The sequence below is a fragment of the Sardina pilchardus genome, chromosome 1 (genome assembly GCF_963854185.1).
Source record: "Sardina pilchardus chromosome 1, fSarPil1.1, whole genome shotgun sequence".
Classification (NCBI taxonomy): Eukaryota; Metazoa; Chordata; class Actinopteri; order Clupeiformes; family Clupeidae; genus Sardina; species Sardina pilchardus.
The window spans coordinates 18,113,817-18,139,426 of record NC_084994.1 but is presented as its reverse complement, the minus strand read 5'-3'; the positions used below and the strand labels follow the sequence as shown (position 1 = coordinate 18,139,426).

Genomic DNA, 25,610 nt, shown 5'->3' with positions numbered 1-25,610 from the left:
ACACACACACACACACAGACACAGACACAGACACAGACACAGACACACACACACACACACACACACACACACATAGAAACATGAGAGATGTGTTTATAGAGTCCAACAGACCCAGAGTGGCATTCTTCAGTGCGTAATGCCCACTTCCTGTCCACAGCCACGCCTAAGCACGGCCATTTTGTCATATGAATGTGATTGAATCATATGAAGATGATTTATAGTAACTGCACAATCGATGTTGAGCATGTCCAAATGTATAAGTAAATGAGCCTTACATGTTTCAGTCGTGATAGGTGTGTAGATTTGAACAAACTTATTTTCTGTTCAAGAGCAGCTAGACGACCTCTTAAGCACCAGCTAGCAGCACATGTGGTTTCAACACATTTAAAAATACTGGACTAGTCTTACTATATGTCACAGTGCTGTCCCATCTTCCTCATTTCTCATTTTGAACATGTTCAACACGTCTCTGCAGTTACTGTAGATCATTGGCCTGCCCATGCTGCCTTTTGTGCAATTTTTATGCAGCAGGCGATGACGACGTCTACTGTAAGTGACAAACCGAAGTGTTCTTCTTTTCCGGAGAAGACAGGACACCATTCAAGATCAGCCAGACAAAGTAATTACACTGTAATTATTCTCTTTTTTTTGCAGATTTTCTATTTATCTAAAATACATGCATATTGGCACAGCTTATTTATTATTTGCTGCATTAAACTGACTGTGTGACGGTGTTGACACATGCTTGCACTGAATGCAGTGCTGGAGATGCATCTCGTTCACTTTTCATTGGCGTCAGCCGTTGCTGAAGTGTTTTAAAATGTTGTTGCATAGCTTCGCTCCTGTTTCCTCTGTTAAAATAATGAGAAATGTTGAACTTTTTTGCACCAATGGACAGCAATGCAAGGCCCCGGTCAATTAAATTATGGTTAGATTAAAGGCATACACTATAGTACACGCCCCAAATGTTGGGAAAACCCATTGGCATGTAACACAAGAGATTAGGGTTGAGAAATATTTGCATTTCACAGCTAACTGGCCCAATGATGTCACAGACATCGCATTTTCTTTCCCTGCGCCTGTTGATCATGATACCTGGTAAGTAGCAACTTCCTGTTAATGTCTGACATTATGAGTTACAGTTATTTTTGGTCAAAACATGTCAGCGATACTGTTTTTTTTTTTTTTTTTTCGTTTTTAGTGCTGAGTACAGATGCTTGTTGACAACAGTTTAGAGAGAGACAAACTTCCTCTTTTGTCTTACTTAAAAAAGAGTGCTGTGTACTACCAATGATGCAGTGACGTCCATTTTACATGACGGATAGAGAGAAAGACTATAACTAAACAGTTATTGTGATTTAAGCACCTCAGCAATGTCAGTTTTAATTGTGGTGGATTGAAAACATGTTATTTATTAAATCAGGCTTATCTGTGTGTGTGACTGCAATTACTGTCATTGATGAGTTAAACGTAGGACTCTTTGTGATTGTGTGAGTGTGTATATTAACTGTGCAATTAAAAAAAACCTTGTCTGCCTTAGTGTTAGGTAAGATATAGTAGAATTGTTTTGCTTTGTTTTTGTGCTTGAATCAGTTCAAACTGATACCCACACTATGACTATTGTTTAATTTGGATTAGTTGGAATGTATTACTAACCTCTGCTATCTCTTTGTTCCCTGCTGCAGTTTTTATGGTGACTGTGGGCACAGCCTCAGAGGAGCCCTGTGTGTTCCCCTTCCACTATAAGGGCAATACGTACAGTGACTGCACCATTAAGGACGAATCAGCTCTTTGGTGCGCCACCACCCAGAACTATGCTAGGCGTAAATGGCGGTATTGTGAAGGTGAGTGACCAGTCAGGGGTATGTCTGTATGTGGACAGATGGGTCGTTCCGTGTGAAATCATCTCACTTTTGGACCGCATCGCCACAGATTTGAATGAAACTTGGGATGCGGATTCAAACATATAAGAAAGCTATCAAACTGAATTTGCATATGTTTTGGGTAAATATTGGGTATATACATTTACATGTAAAGGTAAACATAGAAAGACAACATTTTAACAAACATCTTTTTCTGTCATTTTAGATAAGCTTTCCTTGAACTCTTAGATCTCTCTGGTGTGAATGTGTGTCTATTAGCCATCAGCAATGGGACCAGTGTAAATTCTTAATGGCCGAAAGAAAAACAACATTTTAACAAACAACAATTTACTGAAGCATTAATTAACACATACATGCAGTCTGATAACAATTCATTCATTCAATCATTTATATGGTATGGTACAGGTATGGTTACAGAATGTCATTGCCACAAGCTATTTATTTAGCATCTCCAATATTATGTCTAAATTAGAATGTTACTTTAATGTATGCAGCAAGACTTGGTGACACAATACAAATGTCATGTGTTCTAATATATGTCCATTAGAGAATTTAAACACTCCATGCCTAATTCACTGTTTCATGTCTGATTTGTGGTGCAGATGTTCCAAGGTGGAGTGTTACCTACAGCCATACACACATCTGTGCTCTAGAGGGATCATCAGTTACCATGTCCTGCTTTTACACCTACCCCAGCTATCTAACAGTTAAAGAAGTGTTTTGGACAAACCAAGACACTACCCAGGGGGCAAAGGGGGTTTTACAGACATGGGCTGCTGTAAAAGGTTGTCATGCAAAAATAAAATCTAGGATGTCCCAGGATCACAACCTGGGTGGCCAACCCGGTCAATAAGCTGCTGTTTGTGTGTTATCACCCTTTTTATGCCCCATTATAAGTCTATGGATGAATAAATTATGGGGTGAATAGGGTAAAAATTTTAACAAATAGATATCCCTACAAAAATTCCTCAGATGATTATTTACATTAAGGCAATACTTTTTTGTATTGCAAGTTTTTTAAAAAATATCATGTACAAGTATGTAAATGAGGCATCATACACTTAAATGTACGCAATAGCCAAATTATCAATGTTTGGCCTGTACCTTATGGGTAAATACAGGAAGAAACAGCCTAGGCTGAGCCTAACCTATATATTTTCTAGGATCTTACACCCTGTAGATATGATTTAATATGTGCTATGACGAGTCTCACCTTCTTCCACAATATTGGACAATGCATTTCTCTATAGTATTTGCATTGTATTGTAATGCATTGATTCTCAATGAACACCCATGTAGCTTTAGGTTAGTGTAACCCAAAATTGTCCCATGTTGACATTAATTTTTATATTCAGCATAGCCAGATCTTTCACAAAAAGTTTGTTGGGTTGATAGAGGTGCACTTTAAGCCCCCCAAGTCCAAGGCTATAAATGTATGCACATTTTGCATATTTCATTAGATAATGGTTCATCTACATGAATGTATAAAGTATTTCAGAAAACTTGCAATACAAAAAAGTATTATCTTACAGTGAGTAATCATCTGAGGAATTTTTGTGGGAATATCTATTTGTTAAAATTTTTACCCTATTCACCCCATAATATATTCGTCCATAGACTTATAATGGGGCATAAAGAGGGTGATAAAACACAAACAGCAGCTTATTGACCGGGTTGGCCACCCAGGTTGTGATCCTAGGACACCCTAGATTTTATTTTTGTATGACAACCTTTTACAGCAGCCCATGTCTGATTTCCCTAAAATAGGGGGTTTTGCCCCCTGGGTACACAGTTCATTCTGATTTATCAACAAATGTCATTTACAAGCAAAGGGTCACAGTAGTCAGAAAAATGAAACACATGGAGTGTTCTCTGAACATAACTCAACTAACCAAAGCAGATGGACAGTATCAGTATTACTGTAGAATTATCACCAATGTAGACAAACAAAAAATGACAGGCACACCAGGAATTTCTTTGAAAATAACTGGTAAATAAACACAAGCTGGATCAATATGATGATATTAATAATGATACTTTTTTGTCAAATTACTTACATCCACATATGAAAATATTCATACTTTTCTTAGATCTGCAGATTGTTTCATCTAGCCAAGAAAGAGTGAAGGAGGGTAATCTTGTGACTCTCACCTGCAACACCACCTGCAATCTACCCGACAGCTCTTCATTCACCTGGAGTAAAGATGGGCGTCCTGTAGAGGAGAAGCAGATCATCTACAACCAGCTGCAGCTCCACCCAGTCAGTTATGAAGATGAGGGCAGCTACACCTGTGCAGTTAAAGGACATGAAGGTTTTCCATCTCCACCCATGAAGATGAAAGTCATGTGTGAGTAGCCTACAAATCATGTCAAATGAAATGCTCACATGAGTTACGTTATATTTGACTAAAGGTTGTTAGAAAGAGAAAAGTCCAGAGCACAGTTAGTCAATCCAAATCCACTATGTTTGTATTTGCTTTGTCTACATGTGAATGCACCAAATTAAACTACATTGTGTAATACTATAAAATAGAAGTCATCAGAAAATGACCCCGTGTTTCCCACTCTCAGGCCCAACGGTTGTTTTTTCTGACATAGAAGATGCAGTAGAAGGTGATGCCGTCACTCTCACCTGCAACACCACCTGTAATGTACCCGACAGCCCTTCATTCACCTGGAGTAAAGATGGACGTCCTGTAGAGGCGAAGCAGATCATCAACAACCAGCTGCAGCTCCTCCCAGTCACTTATGAAGATGAGGGCAGCTACACCTGTGCTGTTAAAGGACATGAGGGTCTCCCAACTCCACCTTACAGACTCCAAGTCATGAGTAAAAACACATTAGAGAGATAATATGTTTTTACAGCAATTATTTTAGTTGAGACTTATTATTATGTATTATATAAAGTAAAAATAAACATAGAAATAATAATAACCTTGAACTGGAATGTGCCATATTGACACTGAGATGTATCATGAACAAGTGTCTTTTTCTGCCTCTCTACCTCAGTGAAGAGAAACCAGTAACTGACGCAATCTTTAGTCAGAGAAACCATCACACATATTGAAACAGACATGGGATTTCATGAGATCCTAAGCTTTACATGTGATGTTTATCTGTTTATTTGTTCTATCAGTAACCCCTAGTCCTGTGAAGTCTAATCTTGTGATAGCAGTTCTTGTTGGAGTGGCAGTCTGTGGAGTTGTGGGTCTCCTGTTTGTGCTCTACTGGCTGAGGTGAGTAGATTGCATGAGGCATGATGTGATGGGAGAAGTTTACTCCAACAGTTTACTGTCTTGCAGCCTTGTATTGTCTTTAATTTATGTTTTTTTTTTACTTGAATTGAAGATCTCACAAGAGAAACAGTAATAGGGCACAAGAAGGAGACCAAGAGGTGAGATGTCTCCTCTCATCATGTGCTCTGTTTTCTGTCAATGGTTCACCTCAGTTTCTGCTTCTGATGATCAGCAATGCAGGTTATGAACTTGGATCCTCTCCGACACTTGAACAGTGAGGTTTTAATTTCTTCCAGTGTCAGGATGACGTCCAGTACTCCAACATTAACTTCCAGAGGTCCGGTGGTCAGAGCGGCGGAGCTGCTCGTCCCCCCAGTGCTGCTGCTGCAGCTGCAGGAGGAACAGACGGTGATGTCCTGTATGCCAACTTCCAGCCCCGCGGATCCAGACAGACTGCAAGGAGTCAGGGGGACAACGTCTGCTATGCCAGCGTCCAGATTGACACAAACAGTGCTGGAAAAAGGTCTGTATCATATGTCATACAATATTAGAGGATAGTGTCATGACTATGAATTAACTTAGCATGGCAGTGAAAGAGCTGAACTCTATATGTTGTTGATATGATTAAAACTATTACTGAATAGATATATAATTGACTTGTCCGTCTGTCTGTCTTCATGCAGTTACCCTGAGCAACCAGAGGGGGAGCCCTCTGTGATCTACAGCAGCGTGCAGAAGAGAGTGTGAAGCAAAATGATGTCAGCCATGAACAAACACGGTGGAGGGGATATCATCAGATGTTTAGCTGTTGGTGAAAGATGAATGTGCATTTCTGCATTACTGGCATATTAGTCCATGTATCATTGTTTGTTTTTGTTACATTATCAATATGCTTTGATATTATTAGGAACTAAATTAAATGTTGCCTATATGTTTGTAAATTTGTGTTTGTTGTGTCTTATATTCACATTGGGCTGAGGAGGCAGCACAGCCATCATAGGCAGGGTCTCCTATTTCTACATAATTCTGATTTATTCAGCTGTAGTCGCGCACAGTAGGATGTTATGAAGAGGAAGCACCTTGGAGAAATTCCTTGCAGTTCTCTCTACATGTCAGGTTTTTTTTTTTTTTTTTTTTAATTAAGGACGCCTGTCACATCATATCTTCTTTTTACTATTATACGCAATATATCTCCAGTATAGCTAGTGTCCCCTTCTTCAGTAGTGTTTTTTTTTTTAATTTGCACTCACTTGTGAATGACCCCTGCAGAAGAGAGGTTTGAGGACACGTGAGGTTGGACGTTGTGGTTAGCAGAGGAACAAGAGCTGCTTATGTCACAATGGTAACAACATGAATGCTGAGTGTGGGAAGGACAACAGGAGCTGCTGCCACGAGTATCACACTCACACTCTCTCTCTCTCTCTCTCTCTCACACACACACACACGCACACACACACACACACACACACACACACACAAACACACACACACACACACACACACATAGACACACACACACACACACACACACACACACACAGTTTGCAAAGATGGGGGCAAGTGTACATTATCAAGTGTAACTCATGATGAACATGCATGTCTAAATTAAGTGTTTTCATGATTATGTTCATGTTAATACCTCCTAGCAGACAAATCTGTCCTTAGCAACTTACAACCACATCAATGAACACATATGTGACACATGACCTTTTTTAGGTTCAGCAATACATTTCACAACTTTTCTAATAGATCTCCTTAGCGGTTAATGTGTGGCGCTGTCGGTACCAAAACCCCGAAAACACCTCTAAAACACCTCTTATGTTGTGACATAACATTTAAGTTCTCTCTCTCTCTCTGCTCTCCATCTCTCTCACACATGTTTTCACACCTTTTTTTTTCTCTACAGTTGAAGTGGTCAGATCTGAAACTAAAGAAGCTATTTGCTCATTGGAAAAGGAGGCCTCAATGTCAAGCCTATGCACATATGATAACAAAGCACAGTTCTAGTTTAATGTAGGCTACATGCTAAAATGTAAAATTTCTCAACAGTTTAAGTTCTGGTGCTTTCTAAAATAGCTTCACAGTGTGCAAAATTGAAAAGAACACAGTATATTTACAATGCACTATAAACCAATTAATTGCTATTGCTTGACCAGCAAATAGAAGTCCCATAGATCGCAAGTCCCATGTATTATAAATGAAGATGATCTACAGTAACTGCAGAGTGATGTTTTGCACAACCAAAATGAGGAAGATGGACACTAACATGACATCAGACAGTTTGGCCGCAGCTAGTCCAGTAAATTTAAATGTGTTAAAAACCACATGTGCTGCTAGCTGGTGCATAAGAGCTCAGTGCTGTTTTAGTGTTCCTATTTTCTGGGTAAGACAGGACGCCATTCAAGAACAGTTAGACGCGGTAACTGCACTATGCAATAATTCTTTTTTTTGCAGAGTGCTTTTCTATTTGCCTATCTTTAAAAAAACAAACAAAAAAAACAAAGCAGTGTTCTGCATTTTAATTGATTGTGTTATGAAATGTTTGCATTTCACAGCTAACTGAGAACTTTGCGCCTAGCTAGCGGTGCTTCGTCGGCGATGAGGCTGAATATAGTTCCAAGTAAAGATCTGCCCAGGTAATAGTCTCGTTCGATTTTGCATTATGATTTGTACTCGTTTTGAACACACGGCTCCCAAGATATATTTAGAAAAAAATATAGACGTCTCGGTCACTTTTTTGGAGGACGTGCTCACTGACACCCTTCATCTACAGCAACTGTGCTAAGCTAAAGCTAAAATCGCTGCTCCCAAAGCAGGAGAATGCCCGGACGGATTTTAACCGGGTTTTTTTCACTGTTCTAACTCTGGGGGTGACCGAGACTAGCTTAATTTCATTTTTGGGTGGCGTATTCCTTTAAGACTTGGTGTAAATGATGTAGAGAGAGTGAGACACAGAATTCCCCTTCTTATTCTTTGAACTTAGTCTCTCTCTCTCCCTCTCTGTCCATGTCACCTGTTGCCTCACTGGGCACAGTTAGTGGGCAAATGTTCTAAAATAAGGACTTGATCTCATTTAAATAGTAGCCTACAGCATAAAAGAATCAATGTTGATAAACGGGCGTGCCGCCACAAATAAGTCATCGGGAAACACTGATCTATCTGTCCTCTATCTAATGCACTTTCTATGTCTCATGTGATTTCTATGTTTAATGAAATGTCTAAGTTTAGTGCACTTTCTACATCTGGTTTGTGTTGCAGGATGTTGGGGTGCTGGGTGGGGAGTCACCTACAACCCTACACACATCTGTGCTCTGGAGGGATCATCAGTTAGCATGTCCTGCTCTTACACCTACCCCAAAGGCCTTAGAGTTGAAAAAGCTTTCTGGATTAATAAAGACGACTCAAATCCTATTGATTTGAAAACCAAGAGAGACTATATATGTCAGCCACACGGCTGGGTAACTTTGCCACCAATGTACCCCGTACTCACTCCTTACTCCCCCAAGTCCAGATGCCCAGAACACAGAAGCAATACAAGTGAAATAAGTATAAAAATACAATTGTTTATTTAAGTGAATAAATTAAGCTAAGTATTAAAACAATATTCTAAAATGAATGTTTCGTTTGCAAGTCCCAGTCACAGTTCACAATGGCTGCTGTTGAAAGGAGCAGCAGAAGATCCACCAGAAGAGAGCCGTTTGCAATGGGAATCCCGTAGGCCACGCCCCCTCGTGACGAACAGGGAATCCCCAGTGACGTGTGACGATTCAAACCGGAACCGGCAACACCAAGGCACATCGGGCAGCAAACAAGAATAATCAGAGCAAAGCAACTTGATTAAGCCACGGCAGTCATGGACTATATAAACCAGGATGGAAATCGGACTTTCCTTTTTGTTGGAGATAGAGAGCGTGGATTTAGGGCACCGTCGGATCTTCACAGCTAATGACGTTCGTGGCTTGCGTTCGTGGTCGGCGTCCGTGGCTTGCGTTCGTGGTCGGCGTTCGTGGCTTGCGTTCGTGGTCGGCGTTCATGGCCTGGTCAACTCCAGTCTCGTCCCAGCTGCCAGGCCTGCATCCGTCCTGTTGTCTCCGCCCGAATCTCCCGTAAGTCTGAATTCCTCCCCCTTCATGCACCTCCGTTCATTCACTGATAGGCTAGGCAATTATTGTTCGTAATTGTTCATGGCAAAGTGGTAAACGAGTCATTTGTACGCACCAATGGAAAGTCTGTTAGGAATAGTACTATAATCACGTCACTCTAGGTATAGGCACTGCAATCGGTGATTCAATTAGGAAAACAGCAAAAAGTACACAGCAATATAAAGCAAATCACACACACACACAGTGAATCACAGCAATCCAAATATACTATTATTTATACAGTCCCATATGGCTGACATATACACAGGATCAAAGTGGACTGTGGAGATAAGAAAAGTCAGTGTTCTTTAAACATCACTAGAGTAGCCAAAGCAGATGCACAGCACCAGTATTACTGTAGGATTACCACCACCAACGCTAAAACTCAGAAATGGACAGGCAGACCGGGAGTTGAGGTGAAGGTCGCAGGTACATCGAATATATTGTCTACTAAATCATGCACATGAGCAACATGACATAAAACAACATATTTCTGTCAAGTCACCTCAGTGTGATAAAACATTTATCCGTCCCATCAATCCTGCACATCGGTTCATCGAAAGGAACAGAAGTGAAGGAGGGAGATCAGGTGACTCTTCCACATACATTTGACCAAATTACTTATACACTTATCTTAGGACTGGAGGTTGTTTCATCTGGAAAAGGAGAAGAAGTGACTCTCACCTGCAGCACCACCTGTAATCTACCCGACAGCCCTTCATTCATCTGGAGTAAAGATGGACGTCCCGTAGAGAAGAAGCAGATCAACAACAACCAGCTGCAGCTCCACCCAGTCACTGAAGATGAGGGCAGCTACACCTGTGCTGTTAGAGGACATGAAGGTTTTCCATATCCACCTTACAGGCTGTGTAAGTGCATTTCACATTGAATTGCTTAAAGGTTTTAATCACAATACAGGATTGGGTATGGTCCTTTTAAACACATCCCCATTGAATTATAATGTTCTGAGATATTGAGCTTCAGAGTTTTTGAAAGCCATATAATTATCAAAAATGCATACAACAAGAAACACCTTCTTAATTGTTCACAGAATACGAATATAATGCTTTGTGTGTGCTTTTCTAATTAAAGGATAAAAAGCTCATTATTAATATATGAATATGTTATGATCATGTCATGTAAACATCACAACATATTTATTAGAATTTACTGTTTCCTATATAATTTAATCCATATCATCCAAATAACATGCGAGTTGTGTCTGCCCCATCTGGTGAAATAATTGAGGGAACTAGAGTGACCCTCACCTGCATGAGTGACACTGACCATCACATATGGTTCCCTATGTCCTCTTCTCTAGATCCTCCAAAGAACACTAGAGTTTGGTTTGCCCCATCGGGTAAAATAATTGAGGGGACTACAGTGACTCTGACCTGCATGAGTGAAGCTGATCCATCAGTACACACATACACCTGGATCAAGAAGAGTGGAGCTGTAGAACTTGAGTCAGGAAAGGGGAACACACTCGTCTTCGACAAGATCCATTCTGAGGACAGTGGAGAGTATTTCTGTAGAGTAGACAATATGATTGGTCATCAGGATTCTCCTGCTGTATCAATCAAAATTTTATGTGAGTACAAAACAGTCTTTTAAGCATGCAGTTCTGACTGTTACCTCAATCTCTCTGTCAGCGTTGCAAATTCTGTCTCACTATATTAAATATTAACTCATTAATCATTTTATGATCATATCATGTTCATGTCAAGACACACATATTATAATATAGTGTTTGTATCATGTTATCCAGATTCTCCGCAGAACACAATAATTGAGTTTACTCCATCTGGTGAAATAACTGAGGGAACTACAGTGGCTCTGACCTGCATGAGTGAAGCTGACCCACCAGTACACACATACACCTGGATCAAGAGTGGAGTTAAAGAACTGGAGTCAGGAAAGGAGAAGACACTTTACCTTCAGGAGGATCCGTACTGAGGACAGTGGAGAGTATCTCTGTCGAGCCAATAGGTTTGGTCAACAGGACTCTCCTGCCTTGTCTGTCAAGGTCTCATGTGAGTCCAAAACAGTCTTTTAAAGTATGATGTTCTGACTGTTAGCTCTCTCTGGTCACCTGTCAGTCTTGCAAATCCTGTCTCACTATATTAGGAATACTGTATTTACAGTATTTTATCTTTTTAATCTGTCAAACCACTTATGCTGAATGTAAGCCATGAAGTATCTGTAAAATAATTTACAACTGTATATTTATGATGTTGAACAACATTTTTCACTGCCATTGTTTTTCACTACAGTCATTAATCTCTCTGTCTTCAGAAGGTAACAAGGGAAGAGCATACCATAGGTCCAGCTACATTTAGCGATTATTGGATACAGAATATCAATTAGTGATCATCTAAGTGTGTGATTTCTGTTTTCTTTCCTATGACAGCAATAATGGGCCATGACCAGACCATATTGATAGCTGTGTTGGTTGGAATGGGTTTTCTCTGTATCATAAGCAGATTGAGGTGAGATCAGATGAGCGATTGTGCCACAATATAAACTCCAAACTCCTCAACAGTAGCAGAAGGATTCTCTAATCATCATCTTTACTCTTTTGTTGTGCACAGGCAATCTAAACAGTTGTCTACAAACAATACCAGGACATCAGGTCAAGACAACCAGGTGATGACTTCTCCTTATTTTGCTTTGACAGACAAAATTACTACACTTTGTTTCCAGTGTAACATGACACATACATGGAATTATATTATATTGCATTGTCACAGGACAAGGATCCTCTGTGACATTGCACTTGCAGCCAAATGTGCCAGTTTTTCTGATAATATATCTTATACTATTGCATGGAAAGCATGTCTGATTTCATACTCATCTTATTTAACATCAGGATGGAAACAACATGCAGATGAACCTGAACCCCAACACCACCCAACCTGATGCAATCTACCAGACCCTGAATCCTAACACCACCCAACCTGATGCAATCTACCAGAGCCTGAATCCTAACACCACCCAACCTGATGCAATCTACCAGAGCCTGAATCCTAACACCACCCAACCTGATGCAATCTACCAGAGCCTAAATCCCAACACCACCCAACCTGATGGAGCCTACCAGAGTCTGAACCCCAAAACTATCCAATCTGATGCCCTCTACCAGACTCTGAATCCTAACACCACCCAACCTGATACAGTGTACCAGAGCCTGAACCCCAACACCACCCAACCTGATGCAGTCTATCAGAGCCTGAACCCCAACACCACCCAACCTGATGCAGTCTATCAGAGTCTAAACCCCAACACCACCCAACCTGATGCAGTCTATCAGAGCCTAAACCCCAACACCACCCAACCTGATGCAGTCTATCAGATTCTAAACCCCAACACCACCCAACCTGATGCAGTGTACCACACATTGAACCCCAAAAGCCATAAGAATTAGGTTTATCACAAACCTAGCAGCAGCCTCTTCTGGTTTTCACCCAAAATATAAATCAGAGACTCAGAGTAAATTGAGATTGTGTACCCAAAAGTGCAATGTGTGTTATTTAAGGAGATATACAAATATCCCATCTAGGACTAGACACATGAGTTTCTGTAGACCAGAAAGTGAGGCTGTGAATGTTGCTTTATATTGCAGTTTTTTTTTTTGCTTTGACCTGGTTGAAGAAACTGGTGACCTCTCAGTCTTCATCATCAGTCACTTTATATTACTGTAAGTATGCTATCAAAGAGGGCAATTTGAGATTGTTGTCTGATCTGAAGTTTCATCTGATGTGAAATACTGTTTAGTTAATAGTGTTGTGTGGAATTATAACTAATATCTCATTCACTCAGTTGTGAGATGGCATTTTCATTTCTGTTTAATTATCAATATCATGAAATGATACTGATGATCATAAATTATAAATATAGCCGCAAGCAGCGATGACGGGCCTGAGCACCTGCGGTGCGGACTTGTGACATTTCAAAATGTAACAAAGCAACACGGACAAATATGATTGCATTGCTAAAGCAGAATTCTCTCTCTCTCTCGCTCGCTCGCTCGCTCGCTCACTCACTCACTCACTCACTCACTCACTCACTCACACTCTCTCTCTCTCTCTCTCTCTCTCTCTCTCTCTCACACACACACACACACACACACACCCTCCTCTCAACAGTATTCACTTCAGAAATATCACACCATTTTTTCTTCTCAAGGGAACAGAAGGCCTCAATGTCAAGCTTTTGCACACATGACACATTGACAAACCACAGTTTAAATGTACAGTACATGCTAAAATGCATAATTGCACGACAGTTGAAAATAGCTTCACTGTGTACATGATTCAAAGGAGTACAGTACAGTATCTTTACAGTGCAATGGGAACCAATTCAGTGCTACAGCTTGACCAGATTTGGTCAATAGCTGACACTGATCTCAGTTTTTTGATGTTACACACATTTTAATGTCCTGACTGCAATACCCACCATGCAGTTCTGGTACTGACACAGTCATGGCTGTAAAATCAGTTGAGATAAAACTGTGAGATTTGTGATATCTGATATGATCATGAAAGACAATCTGAACTGAATAAATAAAATGTTAAGTAAAACAAAAATGATCAAAGTCCCATGGATTGTAAGTTCCATACTATAAATAAAGATGATCTACAGTAACTGCAGAGTGATATTTTGCACAACCGAAATGAGGAAGATGGACACTAACATAGCATCAGACGATCTGGCCGCAGCTAGTCCAGTAAATTTAAATGTGATAAAAACCACATGCGCTGCTAGCTGGTGCAGAAGAGCTCAGTGCTGTTTTAGTGTTCCTATTTTCTGGGTAAGACAGGACGCCATTCAAGAACAGTTAGACGCGGTAACTGCACTATGCAATCATTCTTTTTTGCAGAGTGCTTTTCTATTTGCCTTAAGCAAATACATATAACTTGTGTTCTGCATTTTAATTGATTGTGTTATGAAATGTTTGCATTTCACAGCTAAGCGGCTCAAAAAATGACACAAATGTCACATGTTCTTTCCCTGCTCCTGTTCATCATGATTCCTGGTAAGTAGAGACTTCCTGTCACACATCTGAATATCCGACATTGAACAGTGTAAGTTATTTCTGATCAAAACATCTCAGCATGTATTAAGACTTGGTGTAAATGATGTAGAGAGAGAGACACAGACTTCCCCTTCTTATTCTTTAAAATGAGTCTATCCTCTCTCCCTCTCTGTCCATGTCAGCTGTTGCCTCACTGGGCAAAGTTAGTGGGCAAATGTTGTAAAAGAAGTACTTGATCTCATTTAAATAGTAGTCTACAGCATATAAAAATCAATGTTGATAAATGGGCGGGCCGCCACAAATAAGTCGTCGGGAAACACTAATCTATCTGTCCTCTATCTAATGCACTTTCTATGTCTCATGTGATTTCTATGTTTAATGAAATGTCTATGTTTAGTGCACTTTCTACGTCTGGTTTGTGTTGCAGGGTGTTGGGGTGCTGGGTGGGGAGTTACCTACAGCCCTACGCGCATCTGTGCTCTGGAGGGATCATCAGTTACCATGTCCTGCTCTTACACCTACCCCAGTGATCTTACAGTTACACAATCTTTCTGGATTAATAAAAACAAAGAAAATCCTGTTGATTTGACAACAAAGGAAGACTATACAAACAGGACCAATGTGGACTGTGGAGATGAGAGAAGTCAGTGTTCTTTAACAATCACTAGAGTAACCAAAGCAGATGCACAGCACCGGTACTACTGTAGGATTACCACCAACGATAAAACTCAGAGATGGATAGGCACACCTGGAGTTGAGGTGCATGTCACAGGTACATCGAATATATTTTCTACTAAATCATGCACATGAGCAATAAAACAATATATTTCTGTCAAGTCACTTCAGTATGATAACACACATATCCATACTTCTAGATCTGCACATTAGTTCATCTAATGGAACAGAGGTAAATGAGGGAGATCAGGTGACTCTTCCACATACATTTGACCAAATTACTTATACACTTATCTTAGGACTGGAGGTTTTTTTATCTGGAAAAGGAGAAGAAGTGACTCTCACCTGCAGCACCACTTGTAAACTAACCAACAGCCCTTCATTCATCTGGAGTAAAGATGGATGTCCTGTAGAGAAGAAGCAGATCAACAACAACCAGCTGCAGCTCCACCCAGTCAGTTATGAAGATGAGGGCAACTACACCTGTGCTGTTAAAGGACATGAGGGTCTCTCATCTCCACCTTACAGGCTGTGTAAGTGCATTTCACATTGAATTGCTTAAGGTTTTAATCACAATACTGGATTGCGTATGGTCCTTTTTAACGCATCCCCATTGAATTATAAAGTTCTGAGATATTGAGCTTCAGAGTTTTTGAAAGCCATAGAATTATTGATAAGTGTGACATATTTCTTCAGACATACACAAATGCATACAACAAGAAACAATTTCTCACCTTCTTAATTGTTCACAGAATAAGAATATAATGCTTTGTGTGTGCTTTTTAATTAAAGGATAAAAAGCTCATTATTAATATATGAATATGTTATCATCATGTCATGTAAACGTCACAACATATTTATTAGAATTTACTGTTTCCTATATAATTTAATCCATATCATCCCAATAACATGCGAGTTGTGTCTGCCCCATCTGGTGAAATAATTGAGGGAACTAGAGTGACCCTCACCTGCATGAGTGACACTGACCATCACATATGGTTCCCTATGACAAGACACACATATTATAATATAGCGTTTGTATCATGTCATCCAGATTCTCCGAAGAACACAATAATTGAGTCTACTCCATCTGGTAAAATAACTGAAGGAAATAATGTGACTTTGACTTTGACTATCGGTGTAGTGCAGCCAATAGCATTGACAAACAGAACTCTCCTGCTGTGTCTGTCAGGGTCATGTGTGAGTAATTGTTTTAATCCACACAATTGAATGTGAATTCAAATGTTGCCTGTGCAGGGCAACAACAACCATTAATTAGCAACTAATTGAATATTATGTTATTATTGTGTCATGATAAGGCCAAAACACACATATTATATTTCCCTGTTTCCTATATCATGTTGTTCAGATTCTCCAAAGAACACAAGAGTTGTGTCTGATCCATCTGGTGAAATAACTGAGGGAGGTAATGTGACTCTGACCTGCATGAGTGAAGCTGACCCATCAGTACACACATACACCTGGATCAAGAACAGTGGAGCTGTACAACTGAAGTCAGGAAAGGAGAACACACTCACCTTAAGCAAGATCCGTTCTGAGGACAGTGGAGAGTATCTCTGTCGAGCAGCCAATAGGATTGGTCAACAGGACTCTCCTGCCGTGTCTGTCAAGGTCTTATGTGAGTCCAAAACAGTCTTCTAAAGTATGTTCCGACTATGTTCTTTTAAAGTTAGCTCTCTCTGGTCACCTGTCAGTCTTGCAAATCCTGTCTCACTATAGGCATACTGTATTTATCTCATCTTTTTAATTTGGTAAACCACTGACACTGAAGCTATAAACAATCTGTGAAATAATTTACAACTGTATATTTATGATGTTGAACAACATTTTCAACAGCCATTGTTTTTCACTACAGTCATTCATCTATCTGTCTTCAGCTAGAGAAGGCAACAAGGGAAATTCGCACCATAGGTTAAGATACGTTTAGAGACAATTGGACATAGAATATCAGTGAGTCATAATCTAAGTTTGTGATTTATGTTTCCTTTCCAATCATAGCTATGGCCCATGGCCAGACCATATTGATAGCAGTTCTGGTTGGAGTGGCGGTCTGTGGAGTTGTGGGTTTGCTCTGTATCATATGCAGGTTGAGGTGAGATCAGATCAGAATATGCTGCAATATAAAATCCAAACTCCTCAACAGTTAGATAATGCAGAAGGATTCTCTCATCATCTTCTGTATTCCTTTGTTGTGCAAAGGCAATCTAAACAGGTAGCTACAAACAATACCAGGACATCAGCTGAAGACAACCAGGTGATATGACTTCTCCCACTGTCGGCTTAAAGCATTGACCGTCAAAATGACTTTTGTCAAAATGTCCAGTGTACATGAACACTGATCTGTCATGACATGCCGTAGATCAAATTATCTAACTCTACAAGTTTTTCATTCTTATAGGATAATGACGTTCTGTACTCCAACATCAACTGCAAGAGGTCTGGACGGACCAGACTTGCTGGTCCCCACAACGTTGCGGCTGCCGTAGGAGCAGAGGATGATGTTCACTGCTCCACCATCCAGCCCCACGGCCCCACACAGACTGCAGGAGCTCAGGGGGATAACGTGCTGTACGCCAGTGTCCAGCCCAAACGCTCCACACAGACTGCAGGGGCTCAGGGGGATGACAATGTCCACTACACCAGAGTCCAGTTCAAAAAGGCAAATGGTGCAAAAAGGTTTGTGCTGTATCTAATGTTATTAATATCATTCTGAGGCATGAAATACCAATACATGTGCATCTTTCAGTTTGGTAAACATGTGGCTAATGCCAACAATGACTTGCATTTTGTATAGTTTCTATGAAACATGATCAATATGATTTAGTTTTCAGAAAACTAATATGTAATTTATTTCATTTTAATTTCTTATTTAACATGTTAAGCCACTTTTATACACATTTCTCTACATGTTTATCTAACGGCTACGCTAACCTCTGTGACTGTGCTCATGTCTTCCTGCAGTTCCTCTAACCAGCCAGTGGGGGAGCCCTCTGTGATCTACAGCATTGTTCAGATGAGAGCATAAAGGAAACTATTTGAGGAGATGTTTATTTGCAAATTTGGCTTTATTCGCTTTATTTAATGTAGTGTTGAGACTGTAGTCCTATAGAGTTTAGATATTATTAATTCATGCTGTTAGTTTTTAATATTGTTCTGTGTTCATACTTTTCCTAGCTAACAATTATACTAAAAAACACAGGATACACCAGGCACATAACTGATGTGTTCTGCTTCTGTATGCTACCATGTCTATATTCTACTATAATCAAATGGCAAGAGGTCCACAGGCATTGTTATCAGTTGACTTATCCAGTTGACTCTTCTAAAATATATGTTTCTTTCATATGTGAATATAGCTCTTCAATTGTGCATCCTGTGTAGCCTGGCTGTTAAGCTGTAATAACGCTATATGTTATAACTCCGGTGTTTTGTAATTAATGACAGCATGTTGTGCAACATCCAGTAATACAGAACCTTAATCCAAATTGTAACAATATGTCCTACATGTTATGATAAGTTAGCACATTTTGGGATGAAACACTGTTTCTGCTGCTGTATCTCCTGCTGATGAGTATTGTAAAAGATGTTTTAAGTAAGAACAAATAAAATACCTACTACTGCAAAAAAGTAAAAAGTTCCTTAAAAGTTTTACATGGTTACTCTAACACATCTCATTTCCATTATGGATTAGATTAATAATAATTCAAAGAGGATTGAAAATGAGTACTTCATATTTCATTAAAAACATCAGCTTCAACTTGAAAACATCTCCTAGCCCAAGTTCAGTAATTGAGAAACACTGAAGTGTATTTTTGGGCAAATCTCTGTTTGTTGCTGCTACTCTTCTCTTTGTCAATGTGTTAAAGTGTAAGTTTGGCGGAAATTGAAAATAAAGCTATTTTCTGAATGAAAATACATCAACTAAGCCGTGGAGGAAGTAATTTTCGCTCATCACGCAGTACAGAGCTAGCACGGGCAGGAGCGCCAGCCCAAAATCGCAAACAGTGGGTGTGGATGGGGATTAGAGCCACACGCTTTCAAAATCACATTTTTAAACCACTAACAGTGCTCAAAACAGCGCCAAACCTCATCAGTAGCTTGCTCTAGGTGTCTACACATAAAACGAAGCACCAAACAGTCTGTAAACTTTGTAATAGTCAGTATACACGTAGAATCAATTCGAGACCGCAACTCCATCTGAAGCACCGAAATGTCTCGCAAGATCGCACACGGAAGCACGGGACCTATTCCTACGGGTAGTCAAAATCGCATTTTTAAACCACTAACATTGCTCAAAACAGCGCCAAACCTCGTCAGAAGCTTGCACACATGTGCTAACATTAGCAAAGAGGGGGAAACCTCTTGTCTGGATACCCTCTCCTCTGGGCCAGAGTCGTGTTTAAACATACTACTGTTGTGGTTCTTGTGTCTTTAAATCCTAAATACTTGAGAAATGTTCCTAACATTATTGGTCCTTTGATGCCGGATGGCAATACATCCAAGTTTCGGGACTGCTTGTTGAAAGTTGAAGACTGTGCGCACAGCCGGCGGTTTAGGCCCGTGGAAGAAAAGCCCCACACGGTGAATTCCGTGCTGGCCAGCCGACGGCGACCAGCCCCCGGACTGGATTGACGGCATTTGACGAACAACAGAGCAGAACCATAATAGGGTAAGTATAAACCTAAGTCTTTGTTATAAAGGGAAAGATCGCATTAAGTTGCTCTTCTCTAATACAGCTGTTAAAAGATAAACACCCAAGGGGCTTCGAGTCCCGCCTGAGGAAAAACAGGGGTTTAAGTCCCCGTCTTATAGTTTATCTAAAAAGAGGGGTTCAAGTCCTGTCTTAGTTTAGGGGGCTAGAGTCCACTTAAACATAAAAAAATAATAATAAAAGAGGGTTTGAGTCCCGCCTAAGTCGACAGGAGAGGGAAAGAAGGATTGTGACTGAGAAGTGTGTGTGAAGGGACTGTCTGTGAGTTAAAACAAACAATAGTGCCCTTGAAAGATAAAACACCCAGGGGAAGCCAGACTACGGTCTCAAAGTTCGCTTCCCAGGCTTGTTGTTTCCCCTAAGAGGACGACACAGATCAACCCCTTATTTGTGCACAATGGGAAATACCCAAAATAAAGAAAACGTTTTGAAAGGCGATGCCAAATTTATGGATCGAATTCATCCAGGACATGAAAATTGGCCACCAAGATGGAAAGATAAATTTGAATTTGAAGGCAAATTAACAGATCCTGGCTGTTCTAAATTGCTGCGCGACGTACTAACGCACCACTCTAAAAAGAAGGGTGCAAAACGTGAAAATAAAATAAAGGAGCGAAAAAATTGCACTGTAGCATATGTTAAAGAAGAAGACAATATGTCAGGCGTCGCACCTATAATCCACAACCACAACAGGCTGCAGAAGCACAAGCAGCACGCTCACCCTCCCCTGCCCAGGAGAAAGCAGCTGCAGCCTCTCATCCCCCACCTCAAGAAAGTCTGCACGGAAAAGAAAACCTGTATCCGCCCCTCCATACTGAGTCTAAAACACCTCCCTTAGCCGCAATGATGCCGATGCCAAGATACGGTAGGCGATTAAAAGACACTATGAATTTAGACTGGTCAACAGAATTGGATGGAGGCGTAGGCCCCCACAGCCACCGCAGGTGGAGACATTTCCAATGATAGAACTGCCTAATCCAACATTTAGTCCAGATGCAGCTGTAACTGACGCCAATCCACGGTTAATGTATGTCTATAGGACATGGACACAGGAAGACGTTAAAAAAGCGGTGGAGGGAATTCCATCACATAAAGCCCAAATTGATGAATTCTGCGACGAAATGAAAAACATAATAGCGGTGTTACCACTTGAATGGTTTCGAGGTTGAAAGGATATTTCGCTGCAAAATGGGTTCCGATTGGAGCCGCGTTAAAGATTACTTTGTAGCCCATTTAATACAGCGCAATACAGCGCACGCCCCTGGCTCTGTCGAGCTTACTCAACAAATCCAAAATTTAGAGGCTAAATGTAAGGAAGTTTTTAGAAAACATTGCGATTACACTAAAATACATGCCACAACACAAAAAGACGATGAGAATGTCTGGGATTCTAAGGACAGATTTGAAAAAGTCTTTAAAGCTTAGTGGTCTGAAGGCAGAAAGTGCAGAGGAAAAGATAATCTATGAGCAGCAATTGAAGCAAGCATTACTTCAGAGTTTCAGACCATAGATAAAAGGATGGATAGAGAAACTTTTTTTCACTTTCAGGACAGGAAGGTTACCTGAGTTTATGGAACAAGCTAAACATGCAGAGAAAATATCAAAGAAAAAAAAGAAAGAGAGAAAAGAAAGATTCAGACAAAGTAGTGGAGGCATTCACTATGGCGTTACAAGGAGTTGGTGGACAGGCTGGTAGAGGTCGAGGCCGTGGTCGAGGTCGTGGCCGTGTCAGAGGCAGAGGTAATTTCAGGGAAAGAGGAGGACAAAGTGAAAGCAGGCCAGTGCAGAAAGATTATGAAAATGAAGGAGATGATAGCAACAAGTGTTATAAGTGTGGGGGTCACGGACATTGGTCTCGTGACTGCGCCACCATGAGAAAGGCCAAGGTTGTAGCAGAGACCAGTATGACGCTTGACTAGAGAGTGGAGGAGAGCAGCTAGAAATATGTGAGGAATTTCTAGACTTAGCTGTTGTGTGTTTGAGTGACAAACCAGAGAAAGTGTTATATGTTAATGGCAAACTTGTAATTTTCTTATGCCACACTGGAGCATGTAGAACTGTAATGAAAGCCATAGATGGCCTGAAACAAACTGATCAAGGTATTCTCATAAAGTCAGCTAATGGTTGGCTGCGCATGATACAATAAACTGGACTAAAGAAGCTGAAATTGCGTTATCAAACATACAGTAACACAGTTAATTTGCTGGGTTTACTATTTTAGCGCTGCCTGATTACACTAAACCGTTCATACAAATGGTTGATGTAAAACATGGTTTCATGACTTCGGTTTTGACACAGCAGTGGGGAGATAAAAATAGACCTGTGGCATTTTACTTTACACAATGGATCCGGTAGCGAGAGCTACCCCCGTGTGCGTGCAAGCTGTGCTCGCCGCCGCAATGGCAGTACAAACTTCGGCTGAAGTTGTACTTTTTCACCGACTAACTGTAAAAGTTCCGTCTCCTTACTGTTGTTACAAACTAACATGTCATTTTTGTCACCTGCTAGACATCTTTCGTGTATGACAATATTGTTATCACAACCGCACCTAACCATCGAGCGATGCACTGTGTTGAATCCTGCCACTTTGTTGCCTACAGCCGATGACGGGGAAGGACACAAGTGCCTGGAAATCACACAGACTAACATGAAACCTAGGGCTGATTTATCAACCGCTGAATAAGGGTGAAACAGTTTTCGTCAATGGTTCAGCTATTAAGGACAAATACGGTGTAAACAAAGCAGCTTATGCAGTGACTACTTGAACTACTCAATTAGAAGCTAAAAGTTTGCCTACTACATACTCTGCAAGCAGCCGAGTGAACTGCGCTGACAAGAGCTTGTGAACTTTTTTTTGCCAAAAAGGAAGTACAGTAACAATCTGGTAGCCAGTATGCTTTTGCTGCGTCTCATATTTTTTTGTGCACACTTGAAAAGACGTGGCTACAAGACTTCTACTGGAAAACCGGTAAAACATAAAGATTTGCTTTTGAAATTGTATGATGCTATAGGCTATACAATTGCCAAAAAAGCTTGCTATTTGCAAATGCGATGGGCATACTAACACAACCGATGCCGTTTCAAGGGGAAATGCCCTGGCTGACGAGTGTGCTAAGAAAGCCACGGGTTTGTTCCTCTTGCAGACAGAGAGTGATGATGTTTTATTAACAAGACAACAAGCGCCAGATAAAGAAAAGGAAACGTGGGTAAAGCATGGATGCTATTTAAAAGATAACATTTATGTCGGACCAAATGAAAAGCCAGTTTTGCCAAAATCAATGTACAAGTGGGCTGCGATTTTGAGTCATGGGCAGAGCCATGTCTCAACAGGAGGGATGTGTGCACTAGTAGATAAACATTATACTACGTATGGGTTTAATTATGCACAACATTGTTGTCATCAGTGCATCATTTGTATTAAACATAATTCACAGGGGCATGCGAGACCTAAAAGAGGACCGTTTCCTTCACCCCCACACCCGTTTCACACAATAGGCTACACATGGATTTTATACAGCTGAACAAAGTTCACAATCTAGAATATGTGTTGGTGGTGATAGATGTGTTCTCTAGAGTCTAGATGGATTGAACTTTTCCTGTGTCGAACTCCAGACGCAGCCACAGCAGCTATAGCACTTTGCAGACTAATTATTCCAAGCCATGGTGTGCCTACTGTAGATCAATTCAAAGTGATAATGGAACACATTTTGTTAATGAAGTGATTGACAAAATTGGTGAACATTTTGGTATTGATCTTAAAAGACATGCTGCTTCTCATCCGCAATCAGCCGGATTAGTGGAGCGCCATAACGGAACAGTTAAATCACGTCTACGAAAGACAATGGCTGGATGGCAGATGATACATGTGTGATTCCTTGCTTTCGTTGTCTAATAACCAAGACAGTACATTCCAATATGAGTGTTATGCTTTTGCAAGAAGAAGTAACTAAACTGCTCGCCTAAGACTTCATAATCAACAATGAAGTTGGTACAGAAAACCTGTAATGGAGATGTATCAATGGAATAAAAATGATTGTGAATGATAAACAGGAGGGAAATGTTAAAGAAATGATTATATTAGTATCATTGTTAACCTCATTTAGGTGTGTCACAAGTTATATTGCCAAATATTTTCTGTGTACGTGCACTGCTGATGTAAATATTATTCTTGGCAATATTCTTCTTATTTGCGTCAAAGGAAACAGGTGTACCTGCAAAAGCAGGCTATGGAGACAGGACAAATGAGGACATTGTCTGGACACTCTCTCCTCTGGGCCAGAGTCGTGTTTAAACATACTACTGTTGTGGTTCTTGTGTCTTTAAATCTTACATTTTAGATTTTCCTAACACTCATCTATTGTAAATTTAACATTACAGATGAAGATGACCCACTGCAGTGATGTTGAATGTGACCAAAATGAGGAAGACAGGAAATAAGCATGAGATCAGTCAGTCCGGCAGCTGCAGTATATTTAACTGTGAGCATGTGCTGCTAGCTGGTGCATGAGAGCTCAGTGCTGCTTTAGTCTTTTTTCTTTTCCTGACAAGACGGGACGCCATTCAAGAGCAGCTATAGTCACGGTAACTACACTTTGCTGAGATTTGTATTATTTTGATGTACTTAAAAAAGAAATGGTTGTATTTTCACAGCTAACTGGCCTAAAGATGACACAAACATCACAGTTTCTTTCACTGCTTCTATTCATCAGAATTCTTGGTAGGTATCAACTTACTTTCACACAAATGAATGTCTGACATTTGACAATGTAACAGTTATTTCAAAACCTTTCAGCAATGTCATTGTTTTTAGTTTTGGGTTTTGAGTGCAGAGACTTGGCGTGTAGACGATATATAAAGAGATACACTTTGCCTTTTTTGTGTACTTTAAAGAAAAAATGGCTTATCTTGTGTCTGTGTGTGTGTGTGTGTGTGTGTGTGTGTGTGTGTGTGTGTGATTAAATCATTCCTTTAGTATTCCTTGGCTACTACATTGTCCTTTGTGGACTAACATTACCCAGAATCCCCCAAACCCAATTGAGACTTACTTGTCAGCATCCTGTCCCAGGACACTGTTTACTTGTGGCCCTCTGCTGGCCTGCTTCTGTATTGTTCTATCTATCATCTGTCTAATGCACTTTCTGGGCTCTATTATCAGGATCAAATGGGCATTGTCACTAGTAACTCACGTAAGTTTCTTTGGGGGCGGTCCTAGCGCAAAAGGCTATAATGACTCCGTGAAAAGTGAACATTGCGCTCGGGGCAAAGTGAAAAGGGGTTGTCTTAATTTAGTTAATTAGTCGTGGGTGTCTGTTGGGCGTAGCATGCAATAAACCAATTAGATTTCACGCTCTCATTCCCTTTAAAAGCCTGGCGCATTGTTCAATGGTCTGTTGGTATTATCATGGCGGAGTTACCTGGGCGTCTACTCCAGAAGAGACCGACTTGCTCGTGCGTGAGGCATGGGCGGCGCGTAATGGAGGCTTGGGAAGGCTTCCTAAGCCTTCCCAACTTTTATGCTGGGAAATTGTGAAAATAATGTACATGATGTGTGAATATTATTTTCTAACACGGATAGTTCCGATCCTTGATGATGATTGGCTGAATCGCGTTCGATGCTGTTATAAAATCCAACACAAACATACACCTTGACCGCATTTCGTTAATGCACTACCACAACTTGCACAAACGTTAAAGTGGCTGCGTCTCGATGTTGCATGGCAACCATTCATATTGGCGGAAGAATGATTATCTATGAATACATCGTTACATTTGTCGTTGCTGTGCCTTTGTTTCATGAAATCAGATCGACATATTACCGTTTTAGAAAAGCAAGCTTATGACTTAACCCTTTCATGCGCAACGTCCACATGCGTGGACAGTAACTTTAACTCTGTTTTCTACTTATTT

The 25,610-nt window shown here is 40.4% G+C and overlaps 2 protein-coding genes across 2 annotated transcripts; both read left to right on the top strand.

Moving 5' to 3' along the window:
* Positions 1-1,071: 1,071 nt before the first annotated feature.
* LOC134076861 (epididymal sperm-binding protein 1-like) lies at positions 1,072-3,726 on the top strand. The gene is made up of 4 exons (XM_062532131.1): positions 1,072-1,098; positions 1,686-1,844; positions 2,486-2,631; positions 3,676-3,726. Exons 1-4 carry the CDS (start codon positions 1,089-1,091, stop codon positions 3,724-3,726), a joined length of 366 nt encoding a protein of 121 aa, XP_062388115.1. The 5' UTR covers positions 1,072-1,088.
* On the top strand, positions 3,676-6,060 carry LOC134083474 (B-cell receptor CD22-like). Its single transcript, XM_062539801.1, has 7 exons — positions 3,676-3,873; positions 3,974-4,231; positions 4,455-4,712; positions 5,020-5,119; positions 5,232-5,277; positions 5,416-5,642; positions 5,803-6,060. Exons 1-7 carry the CDS (start codon positions 3,735-3,737, stop codon positions 5,864-5,866), a joined length of 1,092 nt encoding a protein of 363 aa, XP_062395785.1. The 5' UTR covers positions 3,676-3,734; the 3' UTR covers positions 5,867-6,060.
* Positions 6,061-25,610: the final 19,550 nt, after the last annotated feature.